Raw genomic sequence first — 22,092 nt, 5'->3', positions numbered from 1 at the left:
ATTCCGCTCCAGCCTTTACCAGGAGCTTGTCCTCTCCAATTAAGGTGCCACCAACCTCCTGTGCTCCTTGTAAATATTGATTAATCGGGCGTGCACATCTCCACCATAGAGAATAATAGAGGCCTCTGGTGGCCAAAAGGCCGTATTAGCATGGGCAGCGCCATTGAGGCCTTCCACCATTTTAATGTAGTCAACTGGGTGGGACTTCCAAGTTCATTGGCTGATCCCTCCTTGTGATCCTGTTGAAGTCATGTCCAACCGGGTCATCAGCCAATCGAGAGGAAGAAAAAATGGAGATAGCCTCAATGGCGCTGCCCATGCTGTCACAGATGCTATAATTGCAGATACAAAGATGAGTCCTCTATCTATCTCTATGAGCTCCACCTTTGTCCGTGTGCACAGCCCATATACGATCTCTGGCACAGCCCACGCTCTGCGGATAGCGAAGGTGCATAAAGATGGTGGCCTTCATGCACTTATCACAAATGCCTTGTTTACCAAGTTCGCCGTATTGTACATTGCTCACTCTTACCCTTTTCTTGTATTGTCATTATTAGCACAGTATACATGATCCCAATTTAAGCTCCAAGACGCATGCAATTTGAAAAAACGATTTATTGGCAAATTTGAAATATGTTGTGCCTTAGATAAAAACATCCATGGATAGTGGTAAAACCATGACATCATATCTGAATTCCGACATCTTTATGTACCTTCGTCATTGTAAACACACCAAATATTACCATCTCCTAGCAGCAGGATATTATGCAGGCAGCACGATCACAGATTCCTTTTGTTTATTTTTGATAAGAGTCCCCTTGTAAAGAAATGCTAAACATTGGGAGTATAAGTTTTTTTGCACTCTAGTGCTGAACCACTGTTTTCACAACCTTTGAAAAAATAAATGTATAATTTCATATTTTTTTTTATATTGTATTATTTTTACCAGCATTTCCTTAGAAAGTTTACATACATACTGGTATGTTGAAAACTATTATGTAGGCTATAGTTAAATAAATCAAATATAGCTCCATTCACTGCAATGCAATACAGTGTATCTGAATTACCCATTGGTTTATAGAGAAATGATATTCCATGTGCCGAGGTAAAAGTGGGTTTAGGATTACTCAGTAGAGTCTGTAGAATCTATATATGGTGTTATTTTTTGGCGGACTGAGGTCTAAATACCCGGCAGAACTTTTTACTCCACCCACTCCATTGGTCCCAATGCAACACACTGTAGGCCATATATTACGTATTGGCTTAGAGAGAAAACACTACTCTATATGCCCGAGGTAAAAGGGGTGTTGGGTGTGGTCTAAATACCCAGCAGCACTTTCTACTCCATCCATGCCATTGGCCACACTCCCGTGCCGGATTTCCCTGTTCAAGCCCAAATGTATCATACTTTGACTAAAACGAAGACTTGTTGATTTAAATCGTTGCACAACATCAAAAGTAAGTACAACATCAAAGGGCATTGTCTTTCAGCTGAAAAAGGGGATTTTCGCTGGTGTGGACACGCAGTATTTTATTTTACTATCAATACTTTTGGGTTTATGTTTGGATTTCAATATCATTATGTTTGTTTGTTAAACCAACAACTTTCTTCTCAACTTCAAAAGTTTTGCTCGATATTAAACCCCCGGAGATCGATGTTCGCGCCCCCAAGGAAATCTAATTAACATAATACAATCATCCCCATAATAATCAGTCAATTTAAGCTAGAGATACTGTATCTGTTTTTTTGCATTCAAAGGGTCTCAATCCACCGCATCCACCTATGTAACGCTTCCGCTTTTGAGGTGAAAGGTGACAGAGCTAGAGAGGTGTTTGTCAGACCATGAGACATCCCGAAAATCAGTCTTCTCACAAAATTGTCTGAACGGTTTGGCCTACGACCCCCACAAGCGTCTTAGCGTCCGAACAGCGTCCGAACAATTTGGGCTGCACACTGTGTAAAGGTGAGACTCTCACAAACACGTACAGTGCATTCAAAAAGTATTCAGACCCCTTGATTTTTTACACAATTTGTTACATTACAGCCTTATTCTAAAATGTATAAAATATTTTTTCTCTCTCATCAATCCCTACACACAATACCTCATGACAAAGCAAAAACAGGTTTTTAGAAATTGTTGAGGTCCTGTGCGCTCTGGAGCAGGTTTTCATCAAGGATCTCTCTGTACTTTGCTCCGTCCATCATTCCCTCGATCCTGACTAGTCTCTCAGTCTCTGTCGCTGAAAAACTGGATGGTTCCAGGTTTCCTCCAGGTATGACGCTTGGCATTCAGGCCAAAGAGTTCAATCTTGTTTTCATCAGACCAGAGAATCTTGTTTCTCATGGTCTGAGAGTCCTTTAAGTGCCTTTTGGCAAACTCCAAGTGGTTTGTCATGTGCCTTTTACTCAGGAGTGGCTTCCGTCTGGCCACTCTACCATAAAAACCTGATTGGTGGAGTGCTGCAGAGATGGTTGTCCTTCTGGAAGGTTCTCCCATCTCCACAGAGGAACTGGATATCTGTCAGAGTGACCATCGGGTTCTTGGTCACCTCCCTGACCATGTCCGCTCTCCCACGATTGCTCAGAAGATGTCTTGGTGGTTCCAAACGTCTTCCATTTAGGAAGAAGCCACTGTGTTCTTGGGGATCCTCAATGCTGAATACATTTTTTGGTACCCTTCCCCAGATCTGTGTCTCAACACAATCCTGTCTCGGAGCTCAATGGACAATTACCTCGACCTCATGACTTGAATTTTCTTCTCTGACATGCACTGTCAACTGTGGGACCTTATATAGACAGGTGTGTGCCTTTGCAAATCATGTCCATACAATTGAATTTACCACAGGTGGACTCCAATCAAGTTATAGAAACATCTGAAGGATGATTCATGGAAACAGGATGCACCTGAGCTCAATTTCGAGTCTCATAGCAAAGGGTCTTAATACTTAATGTTGTATTAAACATACTAAATGTTTAATACATTTGAAAAATTGTCTAAAAACCTGTTATTGCTTCGTCATTATGGGCTATTTTAGAATAAGGCTGTAACGTCACAAAATGTGGAAAAAGTCAAAGGTTTTGAATACTTTGCGAATGCACTGTACATGTCGATTCATTAGCTCTTAAAATTCTAAATAAAATAGCAAAATGATCCTTGTTATGACCCTCTTAATTTAAACAATTCAATATAGCTTACAGGAGCAATTAGGGTTTAATGCCTTACTCAAGAGCACATCGACAGATTTTTCACCTAGTCGGCTCAGGGATTCAAACCAGCAACCTTTCGGGTACAGTCTCAACATTCTTAAATGCTAGGATACCTGCTGCCCATGAACTGTTGCTTGCTGTAGTGGTTACCCTCAACAAATCAGGAAACCTGGGCACCTGGAACAGGCTAATACTAACGTCAACACTTGCTACAGTGATCCCTAACAGTAAGCCAGGCTTGGAGTGCCACCCCAGTATCCGTGCCCCCCTCCCTCAGCAGGCAGAGGCCAGCCTGCCTGTCTGAAGGGCTGGGTGGGTCTGCCTTGGGGTTTGAAGCCATAGTGAGGAGGACATGGAGGGCCATTATATCCTTTACCGCCCCCAAGACAGGTTAATGGCACAAAAGTAATTCACTCACTAGAGGATTGTACCATATAATAACACTTTTACCGTATTAAAGGTGTTTAAAGCGGCAATTCTTAATTTAAACATTAACAAGGTGCTCATTCTGCCACAGTTTTAGTAAAAAGCTGAGGGATGGGGCTGGAGAAATACAACCACTCTCAATGACCATCCATGATATAAAAATTATAGTTTTAACCATGTTTTTTAGGTTATACAGTGTTTGTCTTAATTTAATGAGTTTTCTTACATTAACATGTGAAACTGCAAATTAGATTTTCACTTTCACATGTGGAATTGCAAGTTCACATGTGAAGAACAATCAGATGTGTAAGTTTTTCAAATATGAAACTGCAAATTAGATTTTTACATTTGATTGTTTTTCACATGTGAAAATGCAATTCCACATGTGAAAGTAAATTTTTTACATGTGGACTCCTCTTACATGTGAACCTGCTAATTAGATTTTTCAAATATGAACATTTTCAGACGTGATATTTTCACTTGGAGTTGATTTTAACATGTGAATTCTAAATGTAATACATGTGAAAATATGGCTTCAAATCAGAAATTTTAGCTCAACATGTGAATTGATTTAACATGTGAAAATGCAATTTTCAAATGTGAAACTGCAAATTTTATGTGCTTTTTTGTAAGGAGTAACTTCCATCGCGAGCATGGCCAGCAGTCTGGCAGTGGTGGAAATAATAATAATAATAATAAATATTACCCAATTGTCATACTTCAGTAAAAGTAAAAATACCTTAAAAGAAAATGTAAAACTGGAAGTCACCCAGTAAAATAATACTTGAGTAAAAGTATTTCGTTTTAAACATACTTAAGTATCAAAAGTAAAAGTAGAAGTGTAAATCATTTCAAATTCCTTATATTAAGCAAACCAGACGGCACCATTTTCTTGTTTTTTAAATTTACGGTCAGCCAGAGGCACACTTCAACACTCAGACATAATTTACAAACAAAGCATTTGTGTTTAGTGAATCCGCCAGATCAGATGGAGTGGGGATGACCAGGGATATTCTATTGATAAGTGAGTGAATTGGGCTGTTTTCCTGTCCTGCTAAGCATTCAAAATGTAACGATTACTTTTGGGTGTCAGGGAAAATACGGAGTAGAAAGAACATTATTTTATTGACAAATGTAGTGGAGTAAAAGTAGAAGTTGTCAAAAATATAAATAGTAAAGTACAGATACTTCAAAACACAACTTAAGTAGTACTTTAAAATATTTTTACTTCACACCACTGCAGTCTGGCACGGGCCAGGTTCATGAGTCCTCACATGAACTCGAAGGGAAGTTCAAATCAAATCAAGCTTTATTTGTCATATGTGCCGAATACAACATGTGTAGACCTTACTGTGAAATCCTTACTTACAAGCCCTTAACCAACAGTGCAGTTCAAGAAAGAGTTAAGAAAAGATTTACCAAATAAACTAAAGTAAAAAATGATATAAAGTAACACAATAAAATAAGTTGTATGTTATGGTAGAACACAGGGCGGCAGGTAGCCTAGTGGTTAGAGTGTAGGGGCAGCAGGTAGCCTAGTGGTTAGAGTGTAGGGGCGGCAGGTAGCCTAGTGGTGAGAGTGTAGGGGCGGCAGGTAGCCTAGTGGTGAGAGTGTAGGGGCGGCAGGTAGCCTAGTGGTGAGAGTGTAGGGGCGGCAGGTAGCCTAGTGGTGAGAGTGTAGGGGCGGCAGGTAGCCTAGTGGTGAGAGTGTAGGGGCGGCAGGTAGCCTAGTGGTTAGAGTGTAGGGGCGGCAGGTAGCCTAGTGGTGAGAGTGTAGGGGCGGCAGGTAGCCTAGTGGTGAGAGTGTAGGGGCGGCAGGTAGCCTAGTGGTTAGAGTGTAGGGGCGGCAGGTAGCCTAGTGGTGAGAGTGTAGGGGCGGCAGGTAGCCTAGTGGTGAGAGTGTAGGGGCAGCAGGTAGCCTAGTGGTGAGAGTGTAGGGGCAGCAGGTAGCCTAGTGGTGAGAGTGTAGGGGCAGCAGGTAGCCTAGTGGTGAGAGTGTAGGGGCGGCAGGTAGCCTAGTGGTGAGAGTGTAGGGGCAGCAGGTAGCCTAGTGGTGAGAGTGTAGGGGCGGCAGGTAGCCTAGTGGTGAGAGTGTAGGGGCAGCAGGTAGCCTAGTGGTGAGAGTGTAGGGGCGGCAGGTAGCCTAGTGGTGAGAGTGTAGGGGCAGCAGGTAGCCTAGTGGTGAGAGTGTAGGGGCGGCAGGTAGCCTAGTGGTGAGAGTGTAGGGGCAGCAGGTAGCCTAGTGGTGAGAGTGTAGGGGCAGCAGGTAGCCTAGTGGTGAGAGTGTAGGGGCAGCAGGTAGCCTAGTGGTGAGAGTGTAGGGGCAGCAGGTAGCCTAGTGGTGAGAGTGTAGGGGCAGCAGGTAGCCTAGTGGTGAGAGTGTAGGGGCGGCAGGTAGCCTAGTGGTGAGAGTGTAGGGGCAGCAGGTAGCCTAGTGGTGAGAGTGTAGGGGCGGCAGGTAGCCTAGTGGTGAGAGTGTAGGGGCAGCAGGTAGCCTAGTGGTGAGAGTGTAGGGGCGGCAGGTAGCCTAGTGGTGAGAGTGTAGGGGCAGCAGGTAGCCTAGTGGTGAGAGTGTAGGGGCGGCAGGTAGCCTAGTGGTGAGAGTGTAGGGGCAGCAGGTAGCCTAGTGGTGAGAGTGTAGGGGCGGCAGGTAGCCTAGTGGTGAGAGTGTAGGGGCGGCAGGTAGCCTAGTGGTGAGAGTGTAGGGGCGGCAGGTAGCCTAGTGGTTAGAGTGTAGGGGCAGCAGGTAGCCTAGTGGTTAGAGTGTAGGGGCGGCAGGTAGCCTAGTGGTGAGAGTGTAGGGGCAGCAGGTAGCCTAGTGGTGAGAGTGTAGGGGCAGCAGGTAGCCTAGTGGTTAGAGTGTAGGGGCGGCAGGTAGCCTAGTGGTGAGAGTGTAGGGGCAGCAGGTAGCCTAGTGGTGAGAGTGTAGGGGCGGCAGGTAGCCTAGTGGTGAGAGTGTAGGGGCGGCAGGTAGCCTAGTGGTGAGAGTGTAGGGGCGGCAGGTAGCCTAGTGGTTAGAGTGTAGGGGCAGCAGGTAGCCTAGTGGTTAGAGTGTAGGGGCGGCAGGTAGCCTAGTGGTGAGAGTGTAGGGGCAGCAGGTAGCCTAGTGGTGAGAGTGTAGGGGCAGCAGGTAGCCTAGTGGTTAGAGTGTAGGGGCGGCAGGTAGCCTAGTGGTGAGAGCGTTGGGCCAGTAACCAAAAGTTGCTAGATCAAATCCCTGAGCTGACAAAGTAAAAAGCTGTCGTTCTGCCCCTGAACAAGGCAGTTAACCCACTGTTCCTATGCTGTCATTGAAAATAAAAATGTGTTCTTAACTGACTTTCCTAGTTAAATAAAGGTAAAACATAACAGCCTATAGATCATACATTGGATTCATTTGCATCTAGCTGATGATGCAGTGTGCTAGCCAGAGACTTGTATTTCAGTGCATGGTGGTGTGATTTGCCAAACTGTGTTTTCTGGATCTACTTATTTACATCTCTGTTCCTCTGCCACGCCCTATTAGCTCCAATAAGTATCAGATTAATCACCCCAGTACTTGTATTGATTACCTATATATATCCAATGACCTCTCTTCTGCCTACCTTTCCCTTCTTTGGCCAGAGGGATCTCTTGTGGCGCTCTCTACTATCTTTGAATTAATGTAGTCGCTCATGCATTAAATAATGTGTAGAGACATACATAATAGAACATGAGAGGGGAACTGAGTTTGTAAGATCCTGTTGGGTGTCAAGAAGATGCTCCTGAACATAACTTTATTGATACACTTATTTTATTTAATAAGATTTAATAAGATAAGTTATAAGAACAGATGAGACTTTAATCTAAGTGAACCTATATCAGGTCTGGGGCGGGTCTCCTTGTCACGCCCTGACCTTAGAGATCCTTTTTATGTCTCTATTTTGGTTTGGTCAGGGTGTGAGTTGGGGTGGGCATTCTATGTTTTGTGTTTCTATGATTTTCTATTTCTATGTTTTGGCCGGGTATGGTTCTCAATCAGGGACAGCTGTCTATCGTTGTCTCTGATTGGGAACCATACTTAGGTAGCCTTTTTTCCCACCTGTCTTTGTGGGAAGTTGACTTTGTTTAGGGCACATAGCCTTTGAGCTTCACGGTTTGGTTTTGTAGTGTTTATTGTTTTGTTCTGCGTCATTTTAATTTAATAAAGAAAATGTACGCTCACCACTCTGCACCATGGTCCTCATCTTTCAACAGCCGTGACATTCCTTCCTGTTTTAAGCTGAGTCTGCGTTGATGGTGGCCAGGGTGTTGCAGGGGGATGCAGGACGTCATTGGGAGCTAGCAGGGAGAGCTCTGCTCTGTAGCCTGGGCTGGGCTTGGCTGCTTGCTCTCTGTTCACAGCCTGCTTCTGCTGCAGTGCCAAAGCACTCCAAGCCTTCTGCAGTGCGTTGGAGCCCGAGCCCCAGACTGAATTTAAACAACACCCCTTTCTCTACCCCATCCATGCATCACACCACCCCTAGCTGTGCCAGCCAAAAGCACCTTGAAGGCTGAGTGGCTGGCCTATTGTACTTGTGTGGTGATTTACATGTTTAAAAGGCTGAGGCCAGCAGGAAAGCAGAGAGAGAGAGAGGCAATGAACAGAGGCCAGTGGTCTAGGACACTGAAGGATCAGCACGGAGAAAGTGAGTTAGTGCTTTATACAAGTATAATCACCCAAGTAACCTCTAGTACACACATTCACACATTCTGCTCGGAGATTCACAGTAACTACCTCTGTTTTTTCTCTCCTTGTCCCTCTCTCTCTCTCTCTCTCTCTGTCCCCTTCTCTCTCTCTCTCTCTCTCTGGTACAAACACAATCTAAAATTGGCTGAGCTCTCAAACGCATTAGGGTTCGCTCTGCAGAGCTAGCTGTTGCGATGGAAAAACAATGAGTGAGATAACAGAATACAGACGGGTGATTAATGAGAAGAGTCTAATTCAATCTCAGAAATGGGAATAACTTATTCTCCCCTCTTATTCCTTTGGTATAAAACAAATTATGTTAAAGGTGACTGGAGCATCTGAATCAATCCTGAAAAACACAATTCAAATCTTATTGATTTTCATTTTGTGTGTAATAATGTTCTGGGGGGCAAAAATAGCCTTGTCATTTGTCAAAAATAACCTCGCCAGTTTTCATTCGATGAAATATGGCCATCTAAGGCAACCTATTGGCCAAAACCTGAGACAGCCATTTTGTTGCGTTAGGTGCAGCAGTTGCAGCTACAGGGTTTGCAGTGACCTCTGTTACCTCTGAAAGGATTAGAACAGGATTGATTGGGGATCAATAAGAATGACAGCAGACTGCAGCCAATCAGATCTGGCAACCAACACTGCGGCTTCACTCCTTAGAGAAAACATCTCAATGTAGGGAGGAGATAGCAGCCTCTCCGTCCCATGGCGTCTCAGCCACAACCCAAAGACTAACTTATGCATTATATTCTGTATCTCTTAGCGAAAGCATATTAATCAAAGTGAAATATTGTCCTGAAGAGAAACTGCTAGATGATATGGTATACTGATTGTACTCATATTCAGGACTCTAAGAGCAGTCCAATTACTTCTGATTTTGCTCAGATTCAATGTAAAATCCAATGGAGGGGGTCTAACGTTAACATGCTGAAAATTCAAACGTGTAATGACTCTATTCACAAAAGTACTTTTCTTCCAATTAGTAAGCTCTCAGAGAAAGAAAATAATATCATATGCTAGGAAGAGATAAGCCCTCTTTAAATTGTGAGTACTGAGCAGTTGGTGTTTCCCATCATTGTTAGAGTTAGACCGATAGAGTTACAGTCCTTCTGAGGCTGCAGAAGTGATATAAAACCACAGCTCATGGGTGGGCTAAATATAATTACAGAACTTTGGTGGATTAACAAAATGAGTGAGTTAAAATACGCCAGCTATCTTGCATGACTAATCAAAGATCAGAATCCACCAGACATCTTATCTCCCAAAGGAAACTAGCTCTGTCTGAAACCTTGCAGATGATTGAAAATTATCTCAAATACCACCAGATATAGGCAGTAGTCATCAATCTGTCAGGCTGAGCCATCCATACTCATGAGTGTTACTGTGCAGGGAGCACCCATTCAGATGGACAGATAAGATTCTGAACCACGAGGGAGACATTATATTATAGAAACAATGTTACACTGTTAAAATGAAGTGTTTTGTAACAACACTCAAACTAGTGGCAAATGAGCTGCCAACAACTTGAAGGAGACGAAACCTTAACTTTGCTGGAGTAGTGAAACACATCATCCTGAAATGTTTTGAAACATTACATGGTGTGTTGTAACACCACTTTATCAAGTGTTGTGTAACACCTCGCTAGGGATCGGGAGCACTAACTGAAAAGGTTTGGTATTTGGTATTTTATTAGGATCCCCATTAGCTGTTGCAAAAGCAGCAGCTACTCTTCCTTGGGTCCACACAAAAGATGAAACATAATACAGAACATCAATAGACAAAAACAGCTCAAGGACATACATTTTTTTTAAAGGCACACGTAGCCTACATATCAATGCATACACACGTAGCCTACATATCAATGCATACACACGTAGCCTACATATCAATGCATACACACATAGCCTACATATCAATGCATACACACGTAGCCTACATATCAATGCATACACACGTAGCCTACATATCATGCATACACAAATACACTCTCTAGGTCAAATAGGGGAGAGGTGTCGCTTTATCTGTTTTTTTTAAACCAGGTTTGCTGTTTATTTGAGCAATATGAAATGGAGGTTCCATGGAATAAGGGCTCTATATAATAGTGTATGCTTTCTTGAATTTGTTCTGTATTTTGGGACTGTGAAAAGTCCCCACTATTTCTGTGTTTCGAGTCCTGTTTAGCCTAGTTAAATAAAGGTTAAATAAATAAATAGTGCAGAATGAGATCCCTTCTCTTTTGGTGCCGTTTCATCTCTCGAAAGCTTCTAAACACCATTATGAGGCTTTGATTTCCTGTCTAGTGCAGAATTAGATCAGTTTTTCTGGTGTCTTAATGTTTAACCTTGTGTCATGTATTTGGTCATTTGGTCATCGTTTCGGCAGGCATTGTCAAGCAGTGTTCAAACCATCATGAGTAACTTGAGGTTTAACTGCAAGTATTGAGGATTCTGCAATTGCCTCTTCCATTGACAATCATGAATGTGGGAATGGGTGCTGTCCTCATTGAACTTCATTTTGCCTGACAGTTTTGATATCCATTCATCATGATCCATTGCACCTCATGGCTCAACAAGCCATATAATTGTCTTTCTTTGAACATGCATACAACATTTTTTGAATTATCCACAATCCTCTAAAAACAGAGTCATTGTGGCAAGATGATTAAACCAAAGACTTCCAGTGAGTTCAATCACTAAATTGTATTTTTCTTTGGTTATCTTCATGAAATATATTTACATTTTAATCAACATATTAGGTTGGATTTTTTCGAAAATGATTTACGTAAAATGAAATTAACAAATCAATGAAAGGACTTGCATACATTTAAAAAAATATATTTAGGGTTTATTTTGACACTTTATTGAGACAGTTCTGAAATGACAGCGGGGATACAAATAGGTGGGAGAAACAGATGGAAGGGTTGGAGCAGGGAATTTAACCCCGGTCTTCGGTGGGGAGAGGGATGACATGTCTAAGCCGGACGTGTTACCACTAGCCACGGGCTCCGCAAGACTTGAATTCCTTTTTATTAAGTGTATGTGGTTTTTTTGGTCAATTTACATTCACCCCAGAATCATTTCTTACAGTGTGGCTACTTGGTTGAGCTGGTAAAATGCCAACGAAATGTACCATTTTACTGCCCCCCCCTGTTTCTAATCTGTCTAAATAAAGCATTGAACAAATAAAAATGGAATTCCACAAAACAATATTATCTATAGGCCCTTATCATCAATCAAGTATTTAGGCTATAAACCATTTGCATTTCTAAACCATTGATTGTATGAGAAACAGTTTTGTGTTTTGATGCTCTGAAACCCCAAAAAGTGTTTTCACAACACTCTCTTAAAAACACCAATATTCAGGTTGAAGAACCACTGTGAGTGTTTCAGAGTACTTGATTTCTGTTTGAAAACACATGCCGTCTATTAAAACACTTACATTAGGTTTACAGTCAAACACTCTCCAAACACCAGATCTCAGTTAAGGCGCATTACTTTTCATGGTTTCATTACACAATCACGGTGTTTTGAGACTTTCCATTTTTACAGTCTACAGTCTGGATGCATTTTCATCACTACAGAAATGATTTGATTAGAAATGTCTCAAAAAGAGCACAAGAGAGCAAATTTGTCCAAGATGAACTTCACGCTTCATAATTTCCTGAAACTAGCAAGTGCTCACAGATGATTCATGCATGCATAGCCTGCATAGCCTTGTTGATTGAACCCTTATGCCCTTATGGTGGTCTCAGTTTATACGTCATCGGTATGTCACTGATGGTATAATCCCTCTAGCATCGGGAGATTTGATGTCAAGAAGTAATCGATCACCTATATTGAAGATTTAGCACAAACACATAACATCAATACTAACAAATTAGGTCGGCTTTATACATGTTCGTTGGCAAAGATGAAATACTCATTAAATACATTTAAGGATCGACCATTCTATAATACTTTCGATTTGAAAGAAAATGTTTGAACACTTTCAAACGTCTTATAAAGACGGGAATTGTGTTTTGCTGCTTTAAGTCGCTGCCCATGGTGCTGCTAGCGCTAAACGAATGGCTAGCGTCTGGCGGACTGGCTCTTTCCAAGGTGCTGATATTGGTCTCGTTCTGAATTGCATTGGTGTAACAGTTTTTGCTGAGTAACAATAGGGAACATAAGAATTAACATGGGACATAGAACTCCTCCATAAGTCACATCTCCATGCATAGAAATGCTGCACATTGGTTGTTTGAATGAGCAAATGCAGGGATGTATCGATCATTTCCTTTCTCACTAATGTTCAATATTGCGAGAAAGTTATATATTCACTCGGTGACAAGCGACAACTGATAAATACCTGAACACATAGGCTATCCTAATGAATGACTCAGCATCTGCATGGTTTCGAATGAATGATTCCAGTTCTGGAAACATCCTAATGATAATCGCCCCTTTCCTTTTTCCCCCTGTGTGATTATTCCTCTGCCTTTCAACCCGCCACCCACGAACCCTCACACTCCCACGTGGTATTTCTTGAAAAGTCTGAGGGGTTGGTTGAGACATGGCCCTCCCCCCTTAGATCAATGAGCCAGTAAAAACAGTTCCTACTTGCCTTTTTAACGATTGCGCCTTTCGTATATAAAGGACAGCCGGTGAGGCTAAGAATGCTGTGAGCGCCATCCACCCCGCACCTGCACACACACACACCCACCCCACTACTCCACCTCGCACACCTTCCCAGCCATTTGCACACGCACCTCCTTGTCTGGCCGGATGAGTTACCACCCTGTGGACACGGTAGGGAGTCCATTCAGGAGAAGCATGGATAGTAGGACAAGCTACGGCCGCTCCTCCGGCACCCCCTCCAGCGGGTTCCGCTCTCAGTCCTGGTCCCGGTCAAGCCCTAACAAGCCCTACAAGAGGAGCGTCAATATGCCGGTAGCCAGAGCGTACAGCTCCACACTCCTCAGCTCCGCCGACAGCGTTGATTTCAGTCAAACTAACGGAGACTACAAGCGTTCCAATGAGAAAGAGCAGCTCCAGGGGCTCAACGACCGCTTCGCCGGTTACATCGACAAGGTGCACTACCTGGAGCAGCAGAACAGCCAGATCGAGGAGGAGATCCAGGCGCTGCGGCAGAAGCAGGTGTCGCAGTCCCAGCTAGGGGATTTATACGACCAGGAGCTCCAGGAGCTGCGCTCCATGCTGGAGCAGATCCACCACGATAAGGCGCAGATCCAGCTCGACACAGACCACATCGAGGAGGACATCCAGAGAATTAGGGACCGCTTCGATGAGGAAGCTCGCATCAGGGATGAGACGGAAGGCATCATCCGGGCGCTCAAAAAAGATATGAACGACACTGAGTTAGTGAAGTCGGAGTTGGAGAAGAAAGTCCAGTCACTGCAGGATGAGATTGCCTTTATCCGTAACAACCACGAGGAAGAGGTGAGCGAGCTGTTTGCCCAGGTGCAGGCGTCGCAGGTGACCATGGAGAGGAAAGACTTCCAGAAGACGGACATCACCGAGGCGCTCCGGGAGATCCGCACCCAGCTCGAGGGCCACTCCAACCAGAACCTGCAGCAGGTGGAGGACTGGTTCATGTGCCGCTATTCCAAGCTCACTGATGCTGCGGAACAAAACAAAGATGCAATCAAGTCCGCCCGTGATGAGATTGCGGACTACCGCCGCCAGCTCCAGTCCAAGACCGTGGAATTAGAATCCGTCCGGGGAACCAGGGAGTCACTGGAAAGGCAGCTGAATGACATCGAGGACCGACACAACAACGACCTGTCCAGCCTGCAGGTATGATGAGACCCACTGTTGGCGTTGTTTTCATACAGAAACCCCCAGCCACAGGCTTAATGGTGAAGTGTTCTATAAAGTTGTATTCTTTGTGTAATTAGAGAAGCAACGTAGTGAAGAGAGTTGGCTAAATAATATTATCAGATGTGTTTCGTTTATCATATAGGCTATCAAATTGTGCCAGAGTCGTGCGAGGATATTATCACGATTCCTATGAGGTTTTTATTCTTAATTTAGGTCTACCTATAAGCAGAGTTCCCTACTTTGAGAAAGAAACATATACATATTATATTTGTTTTATTGTGTTAATATAGATAGATGTGTTTTATCTAGGTATACAAGCTCTGCGCAATGGTGGTGTCTGCGCATTTGCTTTACGATAAATGGCACAATGCTGACATCTTATGGGCACGGCTTTTACATCGCCCATCCTTGTTGAAGCATTAGGCTACTTATACGCTGCGACAATTGGTGAAAGTCAGGAGACATTGTAGGGTTCTTAATTAAGGGGAGACATAATGCAGCAAACGTTTTGTTTTTTTGCCGAGTCAGAGACGCGGGTCGATGCGTTCATTGGCTGTGTCCTTGCCTCACCCCACACAGATTTCGAGGAGGACTATTGAACAAGTGTGAAGAGGCTGCCCTTGAAACAGTGTACACTGCGTCAGAATAAATTATTTCACAGAACAATAATAGCCTAACCTTTTGCGCAGAACGGTCTCCAACATATCAATTGATTTGCCCTTTTACAAGGAGACAGGGTGACTTCACACTTTCAATTGTTATTGCAACGATATTGTAATGAAATCTCAAAGCGCTTTAATGTGTTGTAAATTTACACACGTTTCAATGTGCTTGTGATATAGCCTAATTACTAGGAACAAAATACGAAATTGTATTTTATTTTATTTTTTTTACAGTTTACATATTACTTCCAAAGGGTTCTGTCCTTTTGGAGACATATCCTCCCTGCACCAAAAAATAGATAACCAAGTATTTTTTCAGAGTTCCACATAGGCCTAGGTAATAACAGCTCCTAACCAGCTCATGTCTCTCTTGGTCTTGTTTTCTGCAGGAGACCATCCACCAGCTGGATAATGAGCTCAAGGGCACGAAGTGGGAGATGGCGCGTCATCTGCGCGAGTACCAGGACCTGCTCAATGTCAAGATGGCTCTTGACATCGAGATTGCTGCATACAGGTACAGTGTGGCGGATATATTTTTTAAACACGAAGAAACAAAAATTGTACTCATTATTAAGGAACGAAAAGATTGTATTTCATCATGTGTAAAATATATATATATAAATATAAAGGCAACATTTAAAGTGTTGGTCCCATGTTTCATGAGCTGAAACAAAAAATCCCAGAAATGTTCCACATGAACAAAAAGCTTATTTCTCAAAAATGTTGTAGATACATTTGTTTACATCCGTTAGTGAGCATTTCTCCTTTGCCAACATAATCCATCCACCTGACAGGTGTGGCATATCAAGAAGCTGATTAAACAGCATGATCATTAAATAGGTGCACCTTGTGCTGGTGACAATAAAAGGCCACTTTAAAAGGTGCAGTTTTATCACAAAACACAATGCCACCGATGTCTCAAGGTTTGAGGGAGCATGCAAATGGCATGATGACTGCAGGAATGTCCACCAGAGCTGATGCCAGATAATTTAATGTTTATTTCTCTATCATAAGCTGCCTCCAACGTCGCTTTAGAGAATTTGGCAGTACGTCGAAACGGCCTTACAACCGCAGACCACGTGTAACCACGCCAGCCCAGGACATCCAATTTCTTCACCTACGTGATCGTCTGAGGGGTGGTGGGGTGGTTCGGTGGTGCTGAGGAGTATTTCTGTCTGTAATAAAGCCCTTTTGTGGGTGGGCCCAGCTGCCAAGCGGGTGGGCCTTTGCCCTCCCAGACCCACCAATGGCTGCACCACTGCCCAATCAAGTGAAATCCATAGATTAGGGCATAATTTATTTATTTCAATTGACTGATTTCCTTATATGAACTGTAAAATCTTTGAAATTGTTGCATGTTGCATTTATATATTTTTTCAGTATATATCAACCCTAACTTTTATATTAGGCCTACACTATACTATATCTAATTTTCTATTGTTCTTGCAGGAAACTCCTAGAAGGTGAGGAGACCCACTTTAGCACTTTCCCTTACCGCCAAGCTGTCACCTCCTCTAAGAAGTCCAAGTCTGGGCCTCCCAAACTGAAGGTCCAGCACAAGTTTGTAGAGGAGATCATTGAGGAGACCAGGGTGGAGGATGAGAAGTCTGAAATGGACGTGGACCTGGAAGAGATTGCCCAGGAGCTGTCTGCCGCATTGGAGGCAGAGGCCACAGATGACAGAGAAGAGGAAGGAGAGGATAAGGGAGAAGAGGAAGGAGAAGAAGCAGTGGAACATGGAGAAGAGGGAGAGGGTGACTCAGAAGAGGTTGTAGCCTCCACTGAAGCCCAAGTGAGCTCCAGCGCCCCTGCTGAGGAGGAAGAGGAGGACAAAAACGGTGGTGATGAAGAAGAAGATGGAGGAGAGGGTGCCGAGGAGGGAGAAAAAGAAGAAGAGGGTGAGAAAGAAGGAAAGGATGAGGGTGAGAAGGGAGATGATGCAGAAGGTGGTGATGAGGGAGAAGGAAAGGAAGAGGGAGAGGAGACAGCCCCAGAATCAATGGTCTCTCCTGACAAAGAGAAGGCTGGAGAGAAGGAAGGAAGCGGAGGAGAAGAAGAGACAGCAGAGGGAGAGGGAGAAGAGGAGGGTGGTGATAAAGAGGAAGTTGCAGGTAGTGACAAAGGATCCAAAGATGGAGATGATAAGGATGAGAAAGATAAGAAAGGAAAGGATGAGAAAGATGACAAAACAGATGAGGCAGATGTAGCCAAGACAGAGTCTCCAAAAACAGATGCCCCCAAGAGTGAGGCCCCAAAAGCTGAGGTCCAGAAATCTGAGGCCCCAAAAGTCTCCAAGCCAGACTCCCTGAAAGCTGAATCCCCTAAGGCTGGGTCCCCTAAGTCTGAGTCACCAAAAGCTGGATCCCCCAAACATGAATCCCCCAAAGCTGGTTCCCCTAAATCTGAATCCCCAAAACCCGGCTCCCCCAAATCTGAAACCCCCAAACTTGCTGGATCCCCCAAATCTGAATCCCCCAAACCTGCTGGATCCCCCAAATCTGAATCCCCCAAACTTGCTGGTTCCCCCAAATCTGAATCTCCCAAACCTGCAGGGTCCCCCAAATCTGAATCCCCCAAATTAGGATCCCCTAAAGCAGAGTCTCCTAAGGATGAGGCTCCCAAACCAGAAGCCCCCAAGTCAGAGGCCCCCAAGGCTGCAGAAGAGAAAGTAGACAAAAAGGGTGATTCAGAGGAAGAGAAGGTAGAAAAGAAAGATGCAGCTTTGAGCGGAGAAGTGGAGAAGGGTGCCCCAGAGGACAAAAAAGACGATGGGAAGAAAGAGGAGACAGATGTGATCTCAAATGGAGTGGACGAGAGCCCCACCAAAGATGACCCCAACCAGAAAGATGACCCCAACCAGAAAGATGACCCCAGCCAGAAGGTGGTCATCACCAAAACGGTGGAGACCATCACCACTGGAGAGGACGGAGCCAAGCATGTCATTAAATCAGTCACTGTCACCGAGACTGTGAAAGAGTCTGAGGATATGATTCAGGAGAAGATGGTGTCCAGCAAGACGATGGAGAAACACTCTTCCAAGTCCGTCAAGGTGGTGACCGAAACCGAGTGACTGCGCTCCAACCAATCCACCCAGGAGGGTCAGGGAGGAGGACACGACGACAAGCAATCATACAGCTAGAGCGATGTAATAAAGATAACCACTCTCAAACATACAGAAAAGCAAAGAGAGAAGCCATATGATGTGACAAAGCTAAAATTTCTAAAATGCATGTTGAGTGAAGCTATAAATGAGCTTTTCTGCAGATGTGGTCAGGAAAATTTGGGAATGGGACAGATTATTAATTCTCTTTCTATCTGCAGTTCACAGGAGGGCTCACGGGTGGGGGCGTCTGCATGCTAGCTCAGGGAGGGAGTCCCCTCTCTAACATGTATGTATGGATGGATGGATGGGAGAGTGATAGAAATGTATCTTCATTCAAATGAAGTTTTTTGGGGGGCCCAGGTGGGAGGGTCCACTTCAGAAGTAAGCTTACTTATTATGTGACGATACCAATTGAGCCAAAAAAATACAATCAACTACAATACAATACAGTGAAGAAAGAGAATGACGATGGTGCAATGAACTCATGATCATGAACATACAGTACCCAAAGCAATTAACGCATAAATAACCTTGAAGAAACTCCTAGCCTTAAACATGCTTTGTATCAGTGTCTATTATGTTTACGAGTGCAATTGAAAATAAATCTGTAAATGCGCACACATACATTATTGTATGCATAGGATGGACTTGAATTTAAATACCGAACATACATGAGGTGCTACAGTTTGCAATCCCATGTCTTTACTCATCATGAATGATTTCCCAGCAGCATTTGCTCAATAAATGTCGTACTGAAATACAAAATATGGTCTCTTGTTCCTTTATGACACGCCAAACTCATTCCACGGACGGCTGAGTGTCTGCGGGTTTTCGCTCCACCCTTGTACTTGATTGATGAATTAAGGTCACTAAGGAACTCCCCTCACCTGCTTGTCTACGTCACTCGGCCCTCCGTGGAATGAGATTGACACCCCTGCTTTATGCAATTTTCCTGTTCTGTACGTTCCCTTTTGAATTTACAGTAGGTTTCTCACCACAATATGCACACAATATTCAACTTCCTCATCTGCTTTCATGGGGATGAGATTGCATCCTTCATTATCTTTTGCAGCCTAGAATTTATACAAAACCGCATAAACATCCACAGGCTGTCCTCTACAGATATTCGCAGTCACAATCGGTAGGTAATATGTGCATGCCATCTAAGAATAGGCCACCAACAATAATATGAACAATGCAATCCTATGCCATCACATGCAAATAGCACTTGATTAGAGTTGATTTATCAAATCAAATCAAACTTTATTTGCAAAGCACATTTCTTAACAGAGAAAATTGCACTTCAAAGTGCTTTACATACTGTACATAAATAAAATAATAAAAAGTGAGAAAGATTTAAAAAAAAATATATATATATACACATACATTTCTAGACAAATATACAATTAAGATAGATTAATTAAGAAAATAAAAGAACAGTGGACATGAGAGACTAATATGAAAGATTTAGACTGAGAAATGTATGGTATATGACATAGTAGTCTTTCAGCCATTAGCTATATTATTCGAGAACAACATTACCTACAATGTTAAACAGGATTTGAAACTAAACCTATTTTAAGTATTTTACACTACAACTTAAACAATGGAGTGATAGGTAATTTGGAGATTCAGCAACATTGAAACAGACAGTGACTCGTTTGGAAGTTCAGCACCACAGAAAGGTGGACAGCAACGGTCTCAGGCACAAGCCACACTGGAAAAATCCCTGAAGAAGTTTCTTTGAAATCCTATCCACATACACTGAGTGTAGAAAACATTAAGAACTTCCAATTCGTCGGGCCAGGGACTCTACAAGGTGTCGAAAGCGTTCCACAGGGATGCTGGCCCATGTTGACTCCAATGCTTCCCACTGTTGTGTCAGGTTGGCTGGATGTCCTTTGGGTGGTGGACCATTCGTGATACACACAGTAAACTGTTGAGCGTGAAAAACCCAGCAACATTGCAGTTCTTGATACAAACCAGTGTGCCTGGCACCTACTACCATACCCTGTTCAACGGCACTTAAAGTGGAACTGACAGTGTTTTAGTAACATGACATCGTATTAAAATATGTTCATATACACCTCCAGTAAGAATATGACACCTTGTTTTTATTTTCTGACAAGCGAGCACTTAGTTATGGTCATTTTCAAATTTTCATACATTTGTAGAATGTTTGGGATTGACGTATAGTAAGGCATTTGTGAAAATTCTGTTTGGACAATTAATAGACACTGCAGCAAATAAAACCTAATAAAAACATCTGTCTTGTCCAGGACTGGTGTCTATGCAGACCGGTATGCCATAGCCAATCAGAGCTAATAGCCAATCAAATAAGCCATTTGCCACACAGGCCTGCCATCATTCACTTTGGAATGGACTGTGTGTTTACAGGCAGAAGCAACAGTGCGACTTTAGAGCATTACAACGCATTGGCCAAAAGCCACAAAATACACCTGAATGGATTTCTGCAAATATGTACATACCACAGGGGTCCTCTTACATTTGGGAACTTCACAGTCCTATTGATCAAACAACCATAAAAAGGTATCTCTCCATCAGTTATGCACATCAACAACAACAAGATCAACAACTAATGCTAGCCAGAGCAAGATAAGCTAAACTCTAGCAAGGGTACATTGGATAAACCCTCTCAAGCTTTTGAAGCTAGTTGTTCATCAGCATTGCAGTGAAACAATGGGGAATAGTAGCTTGCTTGTCCTTCTGCATCTTGCCTGCCAATGCATGCTTGTCCCAACCCACGTTTTGACAACTGAATGGGAACTTGTCTGCCTGCCCACCCATTTGATCAATGCCAAATACATTTGACTGACAACTAAGAGATATGCTAAATGTGGATAACAATCGTTCAAATTCAGCATAGATAGCTAGCTAGCAAAGCGAATCACATTTCTTGCCAGCTAACAAAATAACACCTGCATCTCTAGCTGCAAAAACGGGGGGTTGTTGGTCACTCACCCACTCCTCCAATGACATGACATCCTCCCAGCAGCTAGCTATCTAGCGTTAGGCACTGTGTTTTTAGCTTGCTATGTAGATAAGCTAGCCCAGGGGTGTCAAACTCAATCAGTGCAAGGGACCTATTTAAAAAACAACGAATTTGCGGGCCAGACATGACCTATTTGTTTTCACAAAAAAACGTGCAACTGCAACCCAAACTGGCCATTGTTTATTAGAAAAAATATGGCTCTTTATAATGTCCACTTATATACAGAGAATGCTGTATATAGCATTCTAACATATTAAAACATGCTATTTGGTATGCTATTTTATCTCTTATAAATAATATTTGTCCAGCCTTAGCTGCTATGCTTGCAGATGTGCATAATATGCTGCGACCCTAATCAGAAAGTATTTAATAACAAATAACAAAAACGTAGCTATAGGTTTGTTTTAACATTTAAACTTAAAACATGTTTTAAATTTTTTTGCGCTGCATGGATCACCGGTGCGGTAGAATGCAACATTATATTGTAGTTGAGTAGCCAGCCTGGGTTACTGCTCAAAATGTTGCTGAAATATGCCTACATGTTTCTCTTTTGCATGGTGTTTTCTTGCAGATTTTGTTTTTTGGTTATTCGTTGTCAAGCTTTAAAAACCAAAGCCAGACTGCAACATTTTAGTAGCCTAGCTAGGACTGTGGCATGTGTCTGCACACTTTCCCTTTGCTGCGTGCTGTAAAAGGGACACACGAAAGCAGCTCAATTTAAGTTAAATTGTCCGATGTGAGCGCATCCGGCTGTAATCTCATGAAGTAAAATAAAAAAATAAGATTACAACATATATCAAAAGAAGAAAAACCTAGAGAGGTCTGCCTGTAGGCTACGACTGTAAATTGACTATATGATCTTTTTTCTCCGTTGCTTGTCCTCACGTTGCTTGTCCTCACCTGATCCGGGCTGAACCCTACTGCACCTGCCGACACTGCTGGTCGGGGACGACACTGCGGGGACGATGCTCTATGCTCACTCAGTGCGATTTCAACCCATTTCATCAGTGGACTTTGCCAAATAGCATGAATAAAAACAAACTAAAGCAGGCAAAAAAGCAGTGGGTTATAAAACATGTCACGTTTTAATTCCAATACAAGTAAAGCCTCTGCCCTAGTACGTCAAACTGGACCCAGGGGCAGACGTAACATTGTAAAAGTAAAT

The 22,092-nt window shown here is 43.1% G+C and overlaps 1 protein-coding gene across 1 annotated transcript; it reads left to right on the top strand.

Moving 5' to 3' along the window:
* Positions 1 to 12,947: 12,947 nt before the first annotated feature.
* On the top strand, positions 12,948 to 18,679 carry nefma (neurofilament medium chain a). The gene is made up of 3 exons (XM_071363790.1): positions 12,948 to 14,125; positions 15,201 to 15,325; positions 16,261 to 18,679. The coding sequence occupies exons 1-3, from the start codon at positions 13,094 to 13,096 to the stop codon at positions 17,879 to 17,881; spliced, it is 2,778 nt and encodes a 925-aa protein (XP_071219891.1). The 5' UTR covers positions 12,948 to 13,093; the 3' UTR covers positions 17,882 to 18,679.
* The last annotated feature ends 3,413 nt before the right edge of the window (positions 18,680 to 22,092 follow it).

The sequence above is a fragment of the Salvelinus alpinus genome, chromosome 24 (assembly GCF_045679555.1).
Source record: "Salvelinus alpinus chromosome 24, SLU_Salpinus.1, whole genome shotgun sequence".
Taxonomy (NCBI): Eukaryota; Metazoa; Chordata; class Actinopteri; order Salmoniformes; family Salmonidae; genus Salvelinus; species Salvelinus alpinus.
Note: the sequence above shows the minus strand (reverse complement) of the source record. Positions and strands in the feature narration are given on the sequence as shown.

Coding starts and splice junctions, on each gene's coding strand:
- nefma (XM_071363790.1), top strand. CDS start 13,094: ATGAGTTACCACCCTGTGGACACGGTAGGGAGTCCATTCAGGAGAAGC. Junction 14,126..15,200: donor ACGACCTGTCCAGCCTGCAG/GTATGATGAGAC, acceptor TGTTTTCTGCAG/GAGACCATCCACCAGCTGGA. Junction 15,326..16,260: donor ATCGAGATTGCTGCATACAG/GTACAGTGTGGC, acceptor TTGTTCTTGCAG/GAAACTCCTAGAAGGTGAGG.